The sequence below is a fragment of the Solanum pennellii genome, chromosome 7 (assembly GCF_001406875.1).
Source record: "Solanum pennellii chromosome 7, SPENNV200".
Taxonomy (NCBI): domain Eukaryota; kingdom Viridiplantae; phylum Streptophyta; class Magnoliopsida; order Solanales; family Solanaceae; genus Solanum; species Solanum pennellii.
This window is the reverse complement of record NC_028643.1, coordinates 70403285-70415503: the sequence shown is the minus strand read 5'-3', so window position 1 is coordinate 70415503 and position 12219 is coordinate 70403285. Positions and strand designations below refer to the sequence as shown.

At 28.5% G+C, this 12219-nt stretch overlaps 1 protein-coding gene across 1 annotated transcript; it reads right to left on the bottom strand.

The window, feature by feature from the left end:
- Positions 1-2987: 2987 nt before the first annotated feature.
- LOC107024027 (1-aminocyclopropane-1-carboxylate oxidase 1) lies at positions 2988-4738 on the bottom strand. Its single transcript, XM_015224903.2, has 4 exons — positions 4528-4738; positions 4017-4243; positions 3577-3910; positions 2988-3484 (listed from the first exon to the last, which is right to left on the bottom strand). The coding sequence occupies exons 1-4, from the start codon at positions 4630-4632 to the stop codon at positions 3203-3205; spliced, it is 948 nt and encodes a 315-aa protein (XP_015080389.1). The 5' UTR covers positions 4633-4738; the 3' UTR covers positions 2988-3202.
- Positions 4739-12219: the final 7481 nt, after the last annotated feature.

Here is a 12219-nt window from a genome sequence, read left to right as displayed (position 1 = left end):
CTCGTGAACCAAGGAATTAAAAGGGCTAGGACGGTCTGACCCTGCATTTGGAAGGGCCTGAAAATGTCCAACCTCACTCAATTCTAGAAGGGCCGCGTGCTGGGTGGGCTAGCCCTTTTTTTAATTTTCTTTTCTTTTCAAGCTTAAAATTTTATGACATCAAGATTGAAAAGATTTTCAAATCAAATATGACAAATAATGGTGTTGTTTCAATAACATTATAAAAAAAATCTAGTGTGACTAGCATGTATCTAGGATACTAGATACGCGAAATAGATATTTTTAGTGTGATGCATCCACATATGTGAACGAGATAAGAAAGTGGCAAGCGAGATGGAAGAAGGCGAGGGCGCGAGATTTGTCAATGTATCCTAGGCATATGCGAATCCACTTGGATAGAGTATACCTAAAATAAATTACACATATTTTGAATCTATATGTCCTGAGATACATGTCTCTGGACACACCAAAAATCTGATAAGATTCATACTACTACAAATAGCTTGTATGTAAGTCATTGACTCATACACTAGTGAAATTTCTATAATCTACCATAAAATAAATATTTTTGGATCATGAGCTGACCCCCGATCAAGCATCAAGGGTCAATAACTTACATGGGCTAGGTTTATAAGCCCTAGTTTTAAAGGGGCTCGAACAATCTTATCCCAATCCTACATTTTTTTTTTGCATTTGACAAGACTTGCACATTTGTTGAGTCCTTTTTCCTAGAATTTTTAGTGTCAAACAAATTACAATTGCTCTAGCAATGATGGTTTTCCAACATATTGAATTGAGGTATCAAAGGCTTGAAGCAGGTTACCACAACCATCTATAACTGCTACACCAATGTTTGTCGTCTGAAAGTTATAAGAGAGGGGTGAATTAAAATTAGGCAGAATAGTCTGGTGGACCCTATACTATGTGTTTGTATTGTGAACCATTTTACTTACATATTTGTCAATTGAACTCTTATACTCAATAAAGCACAATTTAACAAACTCCTCTGACCATTGACCAAACTTAAGTGGCATTAGAATGTGTGAGTTGACAAAAATGTGTAGTCACACACTTCTTAAGCATGTGAGTAACATTTGTACTTAAAATTTTTAAAAATTATAAAAGAAATAATTATTTTAAGAATAATCAATTAAAGAATCCCCCCCTCTTCACCCATTAAACCTATTTTTCAGCAATGTCCATTCGTTTTTCTTTATTTTCCACAATCTATTATCTTTTATATAGCATATTTGACATTTCTTGAGTCCACTAATTCACCAACGAAGGGAGGAGCGGCACTGGTGATGCTCGCCGGAAACCACTGATATGCAGTGGAATGAGAAAGAGGTGCGGCTGCAGAGCCACAAGCAGTAGCAACTCTTCTAACCTTTGGTGAAGGTGCTTATAGTTTTGGCAGGAAAATCTTAGACTACAATATAACACATGAAAAAATTCAAATCAAGGTTTTGGTCCCTAATTTTGTTCAAAGGATTATTATGCCAAAGTTCATGTTACAGCGGAGAAGAGAACGAGGCGCGCAATGATCTAATCATGGCGGCGAAAATGGTGATGGTGTGCGGCAGAGATAAATTAAAAAATGGTAATGGTGTTTGGCCAGATTTAGTGGTAATGTGCTTGTGTTTTTTATTTTGGGGAGGTTGGATGAGGAAATAAAAATGATGATAATGTGCAACGAAGATAAAGGTAAGAGAATATGGGTGGTTTCGCTGGTAAAAATGGCGACGGCGGCGCTAGCTTTGGCGTGAAACAGTGGGAGTGGGAGAGAATGTATGGAGTTTTATTTTTCTAAAAATAAAATTAAAAAATTATTATTTACCTTCAATTAAAGAATTTTGATTAATAATTTTAAAAGTAATTATGACATGTCATTTATATATCTGATGTTGATATGACATGTCCTTATATAAAGAAGAGTGACCTACACACATGGTTAGAGGAGTTAAAAAATTCATTTCAATTGAGTTTGAAAGTTTATTTGACAAATAATTAAGTAGAAGGGTTCACAATTCAAATGCATACAAGTATACGGGTCCATCAGACCCTTTTGCCTTAAAATTATTGTAGTCGACTTTTCTTGCAGGTTAGTTTCTTAGGATATAAATAGGTAAAGTGCGAAAAGTAAAGAATGACATAATATCTCTATACTGATTCAGATCACTGATGTGATGCCTAGTTCAATCTCATTGGGTTTCAAGGATATTATCTAGAGCCTCTCTGAATTTTGTGGTACACTTGATTTGGAACTGTAAACCTGTTTGATATGCAAATTAGAGCCTCTCTGAATTTTGTGGTACACTTGATTTGGAACTGTAAACCTGTTTGATATGCAAATCAAATATTCTAGCTTGACATAACCTTTACCTGTATAGCCTACATAACTATCTTTTTTTCTCTTTTCTTTTTCAATTGTAAACCAAAAGAATACAAAGCTTTATGAAAAATGAAAGAAATAAAAGTACAAATCGCCACATCATAAAGATACTTAATTTTATAGGCTTAATAGAATTAGAATATTGTTTAGCATTAGTATAAAGACCATTTCACAATATAGCAACATCCATAGTATTTTCTAAATCAGACTAATTAATGGGACAAATTTTCCAAACTACTTAAGTATACCAGGACACCTAAAAAGCACGTGATCAATAATTTCTCATCTAGCTTATCTAATTCTTTTTTATTTCTCTTTGCCCTTTTCCTCTTCTGATTTTAGAGAAACTTATATTGTATATATGTTGACAATCAAATTCTTCTAGTCAATTTTCAAATTTAGTCAACAAATTGAGTCAATATATCACTCTATGTCCAATAAGTGAATAGTATATCGTAAAGTAAGATATTTAAAAGTTAAATTACATGAGAAAGAACAATAGACTCCAAATTATTATTTGTATAATTTCACTAAANAATGAATAGTATATCGTAAAGTAAGATACTTCAAAGTTAAATTACATGAGAAAGAACAATAGACTCCAAATTATTATTTGTATAATTTCACTAAAAGGCACCTTATTTATTGATACAAATATTAGGACTCTTTTTGATACATATGCAGCAAATCACAATCTTTTTTAATACTAACTTTATTCTACCATACATAAGAAGAGCAAATAATGTGTATACATAGATTGCTATATTTAAATATATTTTTCAAACACCAAATTTTTAATTGAATTGGAATCTAAGCACTTGCAATTGGATCACTTTCCATTGCCTTCATTGCTTCAAATCTTGGCTCTTTGGCTTGAAACTTAAGTCCAGCATATAACTTCATGTAATCATCAAACACAAACTTTGGATACACTTGTGTACTTTCCTCTGCCTCTTTTTCAACCAAAGTTTTTGCTGGATATATTACTGCATCACTTCCTGGATTGTAAAATGAGGCTAATGACATTCGTGTCCCGTCTGTTTGTGCAATCACTCTGTGCATCACACTCTTGTACTTCCCGTTAGTGATCACCTGTTTTTATAACATTTCATAAAATACCATTTTTAGTTACTACTTCTAAGTTATAGTGATAAAAACACACACACACTTAGTGAATCTTGTACCTCAAGTTGATCACCAAGGTTAACCACAATAGAGTGGCGCATGGGAGGAACATTGATCCATTGCTCGTCTTTGAGGAGTTGAAGGCCACTCACTTTGTCATCTTGGAATAGAAGTATGATGCCTCCAGCGTCTGTATGAGCGCGGAGTCCCTTGATCAAATCGGGCTTAGGACATGGTGGATAGTTGCTAACTTTAGAACCAAAATTGGGACCTTTTGATCCATAAAAGGCATTTTTCAAATAACCTTTTTCAAGTCCAAGATTTTCACAGAGTAAGTCAAGTAACTCCTCAGCCAACTTCTCCAATCTTTTAGCAAAATCTCTCATCACCTCTCTGCATCATTTGGTACAACATTATAATTAGTTATACTGTCAGTGTATATAACTTAAATTTTGTGTTTATTTAATATATACGCGATATGTAGGACACATGTATGTACCTGTATTCTTCGTCAAGATCGGGTACTTGAGAGATATTAGAAGTAGGAAGATGGCGCAAGAAGAAAGTGCTTTCCCAATCTAAATCAGTAACCTCAGCTTGAACAGCCTCAAGTCCCTTACTTGCCACTAGTTCCTTAAACCTCTGTTCCATGCACTTCTTGTAATGTGCCTTTGTCATTTTCTCTACTGTGTCCATTACTTCATGTGGAATTCCATGGTTCACCAACTACAATTATAACATAAGCAAACAGAATAACTATTCCCCGTTTCATTTTACGTGTCTTAATTTGACCGATCATTGAATTCAAGAAATTAAGAAAGACTTTTGAGTCGTGTGACAGAAGTTATATGTAATGTATCAAAATGTCATTTATATCTTGTTGTGTTATAAACATGTCATGCGAATTATTAAATATTGAAATGTTATTAATTTTGAAACAGACTAAAGAGAAAAGTATGACTGATAAATTGAAACAAACAGATTAATATGTTTATGTAATTTATGATTACCTCAAAGAAGCCCCAATTCTCACAAGCATCTTTGATCATTTCCATGGTGTTGGCTCTCTCATCTCCATTGAGCTTTTCCAAGTTAATAATTGGGAAGTTCTCCATCTTAATTTCTTGGTAAAGTGTTTTTCTAAGTGTATTGAATAAATATAATATGTGAATACAAAAGATTGAAGAGATGAATATCAATGTTTGATGTACAAATAATGAGGCTTTGAAAGGGTATTTATAGTAGAAGATATTAAAGTAGAGAACTATAATTTAAATAAATAATTATTATATTCCAAGTCTCTATGAGTTATGACAAGTCTATGAGTCCAAGTCTACCTTATGAGTCATAGTTCCTTGTTGAACCATCTTACCTACAAAGGGATTTTGGGATCAAGACAAATTGGAAAAGGATCCATTTTGACTATAATACATGATGGCTTATGGGCCATGGCTGCAATAGTACTAAAATTTATTGTGCTTTTGTTTCATGTGTTAATTTTTATAAAATTTTAGGACACTTTGACTAGGATGTTACAATGTAGAAGTACTCGAGGAAGTTGCCTTGAATATAATCTTTAAGGCTGCCCATTTAAAAAAAAAAAAATTGTATGGAATTTCCTAGAGATGGCCTAGGGCTTGTCAGTATTGGTGGAATAATTTGAAATATAAAGACGTAAACATAAAAAATAGCAAGAGAAATTCAATATTTATATATTTTCATATAGATAATCGTGAATCACGAGTATATTCAACCCATCGAACTCAATATTATCTGAGATATAATATGTTATTTGTATAAATGCACTAACATTTAATAAAATATTAAATTCTAAATTTAGAATTTCAAAGATGTAATTGTAGACATTGAAATTTTGTGGAACTCTAGAAGATGCATTCAATTCGAGTTGGGACTCTACAAAATGTGTTCAATTCAGATTAGGATTCTTGGATACTACTCAACCCTAAACCCTAGTGCCTATATAAAGGGTACTAAATTCCCTTAAAAGGCATCTCGAAAAATCCATAAAGAGATCAAGATCTCGAATACTCCACAAATTGATGGATTATTCATATGGAGAGGTCAAATCTAAATCATCCTAGTTCGAGAAATACGCCACTAACGGCCCTCGAATCATGGATAAATCCTAGGAGAGTAGAATCAAGGGATCAACAGAATTGTACCCGCTATCTTAATCAATAAAATTTATGTTTCTTCATATTTTATTTGTATGGTTTATTTATTTTCCATATGTTTAAAATTTGTTACAAACAGTAATCCGCACTAAAAACATAAAAATTGAATCTATCAAATTTAAATTTTTAATATGTATTTGGACTCGGAATGTACTTAAGTCTTCATCTTTTTAGCTGAAATTGTATAAATCTATTATTAATGTGTAACGTCAGACATTAGGCTACGATGGCCACGTGAGTTTTGGCAAGAAAATTGAGATTAAGTCATGCTAAGTCTCGGATCCGGCTCCTCTCTATTTCTCTTCTCTCTATTTTCTCCAAGTTTTTATTTGGATTAATGACACATGTCATAGGTTAAAATAAATGGTTAGGATTTAATGTTTCAAAGTAAACCTTTAATCATGATTTAGTTAATAAATACATTGTATATCAAGTAATAAAATTATTATAATCTCACAATCTTAGCAACATATTATCTTGTCTATATAGAAAACTTTTTTTTCTATATTTATAATAATTTTAGTACTTGATATATAATGTATTTATTAACTAAATCATGGTTATAGATTTACTTTGATAAATTAAATATTAGCCATTTATTTTAATCTATGACACGTGTCATTAATTCAAATAAAAACTTGATAAAAATGAAGAGAAGAGAAATGGAGAGAAGCCGGATCCCTAAGTCTTATAACGGTGAAGTCAGGAAAATTTAAACTCTTTATATGATTTTGTATAATTTTTTAAAAGAAATTTAGGATCGTACGTGTTAGATTTATCCATTCAATGTAAGTGAAAAATGATATATAATTAGACATTGAAATCATGAGTTCTAAAATTATATTCTTAAGTTATTTCTAAACCACGTGTTAATTAATATTGTTGACTTGGATATTATTAAGACTTTGAACAGGTCATATTTGCTTTCTATTTTTGCTTTGTCATCCATTTGGTTCATTGGAAAAACTTTACCTAATTAATTGTGAAAATTCATAATCTAACTAATTTTCCTTATAAAAATCAAGCTTATGCACATGCAAGCTTGGGCTAGATAATAATAATAATAATAATAACATTAGTAATTAACACACCCAATTTGACTTTTTATTAATTATTTTAATTGGGTGTAATTAATGAGGCTTTACTTTTATGTTGATCTTTGTAATTCTGGTTATTTGATTGCAAATCTCTGAGTAGAACATTCAACATGAGAATGAATATACCATGAGACCAAGAAAAAATCTACTGGAATTTTCTTTATAGAAGAAAAGGGGAAAAAGAGTGAAGGAGTATTTTTGGTCCATTTATTGATTTTTTTAACGAAAATATTTATGATATTTGACTAAGTATATTTAATTTTTGATTAATTAAAACGTGTCACTTTTGATCTATATTCACAAATACATCATCATTGCCGAGGGTTTTTTGTACTAAAATGTAAGATGAACGTTTAATAATAGATTTTGGATGTGGATTATAAAATTTATCACAATATTAATTTGATCACATTTTAAAATTTTATTCTTCAAATATGTTTAGATTATTAAAATGTAAATTCAATAAGTACAATTGTTTTACATCCATTTAACAATTTGGGAGAAATAAAAACAGTATAAAGATGTTGCAACTAGTCAAGGGACAGTATGGAATTTTTTTATTTTATTTTTGGAAAATTGGCCAATAAGGAGGTCACTAGAATATTCTAATGTTATAGGGTCATAACATGCTTTGTTGACCACCACAAAAATATTAATCATATGTTTTTTACCTCAATTTTCTTTCCTTTATTTTTATGGAAGTATTTGTAGACAATTTGATTTTGTTAGACAACATTGAAACAAGATTAGGAGGGGAAAAATTATTCATTAAATTAAAGCGTTAAAAAAAACTTATTAAACAATATGGAAGTTTTTTTTTTTTTTATGTATTTTCTCTTTTTCTTTTTTACAGTAAAGCAAATTCACCCTTCTTCGTGTTTGGCACATTGGATAATTTTTTCAAAGTAACTTCTTTCACTATTCAATATTCTCTAAAAATAAAAAATAGTTTCAAATTAATTAATAAAGGCAAAATATTTAAAAAAAAAAAGTTTTTTCCCCTTTTAATGAAAACATATTTTGGTGTTTGTCTATGAAAAAACTACTCATTTCTTTTCTCTCACAAATTGGCCCTTGATCTTGAGTAACTTCATTATTGTGATGGAAATAAAGGACCTTAACCTTGTTCAATTTGTAGTCTTCATTCATATAATCACTTCTTATATCCAATTTTAATTTTAAATATCGTTCTAATTTAATTGTATTTATATGCTAATTCAGAAAGTATTAATAAATACAATATATAATTTAATATGTTATTCTTATATTTGATAAACATAAATCATTTATTAAAATATTGTGCATTCTTCTTTGATATTAATTAAGGTTATCATTCAAAATAATTTTCAAATTTTATCTTAAATTTCTAAAATAACAATTATTTTAAGACTATTATTTTGCGCTAAAGTGACTTCTAATTTGAGAGTACCTTATATCTTGATATGAAGGGAGCTTACGTAAATTTCACTAATTTAGAAGTTAATTACTTGGATACATTTTAATTTGCAATGTTATGTATCTTATCAGATTTTGGTGCTTCTAGATATATTCAGATATATGATTCTTGGGATACATGAGGTTAAAATTAGGTGTAATTTATTCTAGATACATTATATCCAAATGAATTCGCATATATCTGAGCTATATAATAAATCTCACTCGCCTTCCTCGCGACCACTCTCCTAATGTATATGGTATCTTAGTTACATTGAACCACACTAGATACTTGTATCTAGTATGCATCTAATGTGATTTGCATGTTTCAATTCGAATAAAGTGTTTATATGGTCAAATGCTTTGGCGGTGCAATGGATCTTGAAATACTATTTCAAACATTTCCCTCGTGTGCTTTGGAACCCTACTGAATTAAATGAATATAATTACGTGAAGCAGCATAATTAGTGCTAACCTGATTTAAGAAAAAGAGAAGAAGTTAAACTTAGGATATTTTGCTTCAAGTATCTATACTTAGATCTACTAAACATGAGGTCTACATACATGAAAATAGATTAAAATGATAATTATACGGCATCTCAAAATAAAATTACACAAAATCAAATGGATCTTTGATACGAAAACAACCAAAAATTCCTAATTTGAATTTCTTTATTTAGAATATAGTTTGTATGAAACTAAATTATTTGACTCACGAGAAAGTTATTTTGATTTTTCGTAATTCATATTTATACGTCTTAATTCTACTTCGACGGTTCAATCTTTTATTTTGCGGAGAAAAGATGTAGATGAAAATTAAGCACGTCACTTTGCAATTCAAATAATAATAATAATAAAAATAATTATTGATGGAATTATGAAAATGACCCCTACTAAAATTCATTTATAATCTTCATATATTCATTCATCCATTGCCATAACTTGCAAGACATGATCCTTGATGTCCCCATGTGTGTTTATGCAAAGTCTTTCGAGTTTCGTGTTAAAATTTGAGATTAATCATTGCATGTGCATTGAATACATATATATCTAAATAAAAAACATTATATTAAACAATTAAATGATTTGTTTTCTCATTATCATGGTTAAATTTTGTTTATATTTAAAAAATTCACTACGATTATATAAGTGTAAATAAGCGGGCAATTGATCGTCAACATATTTATTTGTACCGCTTACTTGTCCATCAACTGTTTATTTGTTTCTACTTAATCTCTTAGTTCTTAATTATTTGGTTAGTTTTTTGTTTATTTGTTTCTATTTATTATTTTCGTTCTTAATTATTTAGTTATTTTTTCGTTTATTTGTTTCTACTTACTCTCGTCGTTCTTAATTATTTGGTTTTTATTTCATTTTGACAAATCAAGAAAATATTTTTTTATTTATTATACCCTCAATTATTTGTTTTTAAAAAGATAGAACTTCTTGAAAATCTTACGTTTTAATTCATCCACTTCATAATTAATTGGGATAAAATTGTAAACTCACTATGTTAATAATTTTTTTATTAGGTGTGTCAATTCAAAAGTGGACAAGTAATTAGAGATAAAGGGAGTGATAGTATTAGGGGTATACATGACCGGATTGGTTCAGATTTTTCAAATATCAAACCAAACCATTTGTATAAAAATATTAAATTTATAAACCAAACCAAACTAATAATAAAATTCGGATTTTCGGGTTTTTCAACCTCCAGTTGGTTCGGATTTTTCAAATACCAAACCAAATCATTGTGTCGAATTTTTAAATTTATAAATCAAACAAAATAATAAACCTCAATTTTTTTTTGGATTTTTGGATTTTTCGGTAATGTTTGCATACAAACTATAATTAGCTTGTGCTTCAAATATTTCTTCAGTCCAACCAAAATACAATTAAGTGTTTCTTTAAAAAAAACACAAAATATGAGATGAGTATTGATAACACAAAAATACTCAATTAAAATAATAATAAAATTATCAAATAAAATAAAATTTATAAAGTCATAATAAAGTGATCATAATTTAAAAGTATTAAATCATGCTAAAATAAGTTCAATAAGTATTATTAAACTTATTTTAGCATGATTTAGTACTTTTAAGTTTAATAAGTATTTCTTTGTCAAAAAGTTTAATAAGTATTAGTTACATTACTAAATATTTAAGGAAAATTAAAATTAGATTATGTAATTTCATTATCTAAACCAATGTAAACTAAAGAACAAATATTCAATATTATTATTATTTTTACTGTTGAATTGATTTTCTTTTTGCATTAGTATTAATTTGATTTTGATTTAAGTTTTATTATAATTATCAACATCTATGAACTATAATTTTTATTGGACCATTCCGAGTTTTAAGTTTTAAACTTGAGATGATATATTAAAAGATAAAACTATGAAATAGTATAATAAATATTTTAAAATTAAATCAAAATAAATATTTTTATGCATGAAATCAATTTTAAAATAACATATATAATGTCGGGTTGGTTTGGTCTCGAGTTGATTTTTTTTAGTTAAAACTAAATCAACCCAAATATAATTGAGTTTTTTTTCAGTACCAAACCAAATTAAATTAAATCACTAATAAGATTTTTTTCGAATTAACTCGATTTCTGATTTGATTTAATTTTGTACACCCCTAGTTAGTATATATTAGTAGCTAGCTTGTTCTCACTTGTATAATAGTAAGTAAATAATTTTCTTAATAATTTCTAAATGAGATTAACAATATATTTTCTTCCGCCATCTATATTATGTACTCATTCTTGTTCACTTTAAATTTTGTACACTTTTTAAATTAATGATTTTTAAATTAATGATTAATATGAATATTTTATCACAATATTTATATTAATTAATGTATAATTTTAAATTTAATGGTTTGTGAATAAGTAATTAATAAGGCAAACGGGTTGTTTAAACAAAGGACAAAGATAATTTAGGTGTAACAATTGCGTGTTTTTTTTTTGTCGACTGAGAAAAGACAAAAGAATCTTGAAAATCAGTGTTTCGTCGTTAAAAATTAGTTAGAAGATTTGGTTCAAATTTAAAAAACAACTTATAGCTTATTTTCTAAATAATACTTAGTACATTCAAATATTATTATTATTCCACATATCTTCAATGTATAATCAATTGTTAAAAATATAATATTATTGGCTTCCGTGCATAACACAGATTAGGAGTGTTCGTAGTTCGATTTGGATCGATCGGTTATTGATTAAAATCAAAACCAAATCGATTTAGTCGGTTTTTTAAATTTCTAAAACCAAATCAAACCAAACAGGAAAAATAACCATCAGTTTGGTTCTGTTTGGTAAAGTTTTTCTGTTTTATTCGATTTGAAACTAATAATTTTTTAGGACTTACGTATCTCGATAGACACAAACACCAAGTACATGAACAATCTACAGAAAAGGTAATGTCATTTCAGTCAAGCAATTAAACAATATTAGAGTTATCATTACACGAACAAAGTAATTCTTTTAAGAGAAAGTGTGATTGTTTTATGTGAAGTACAATAGGTAAAGACTAAAATAAATTTTGATAGACTTGGATTTGAGATTGTTATACTTGGGCTAGAGTGTTGGGGTTGAGAAATGGTAAAGTTAAAGACTTATGTTAATTAAAATTTAACAAAATATTTTTAATTTATTTATGAATAATATATAAATAATTAAAAATTTATATATCTAATTTATCGGTTCGGTTTGATTATTTTTGTTGTTGTTTTATAGTAAAATCAAACCAAATAGTATCGATATCAAAAATTTAAAAACCAAACCTAAGATTTTTTTTAATCGATTTAATTTGAATTGCGATTTGATTTGGTTGTTAACTATAACCATGAACAATCGTCAGTAATAACAAATATAAACTTTAAAAAAAATAGTAATAACTCTAACGCTATATTAATATAATATTTTCTCATAATTATAATTACGTAATGATCGTTAATAGTGATACTTT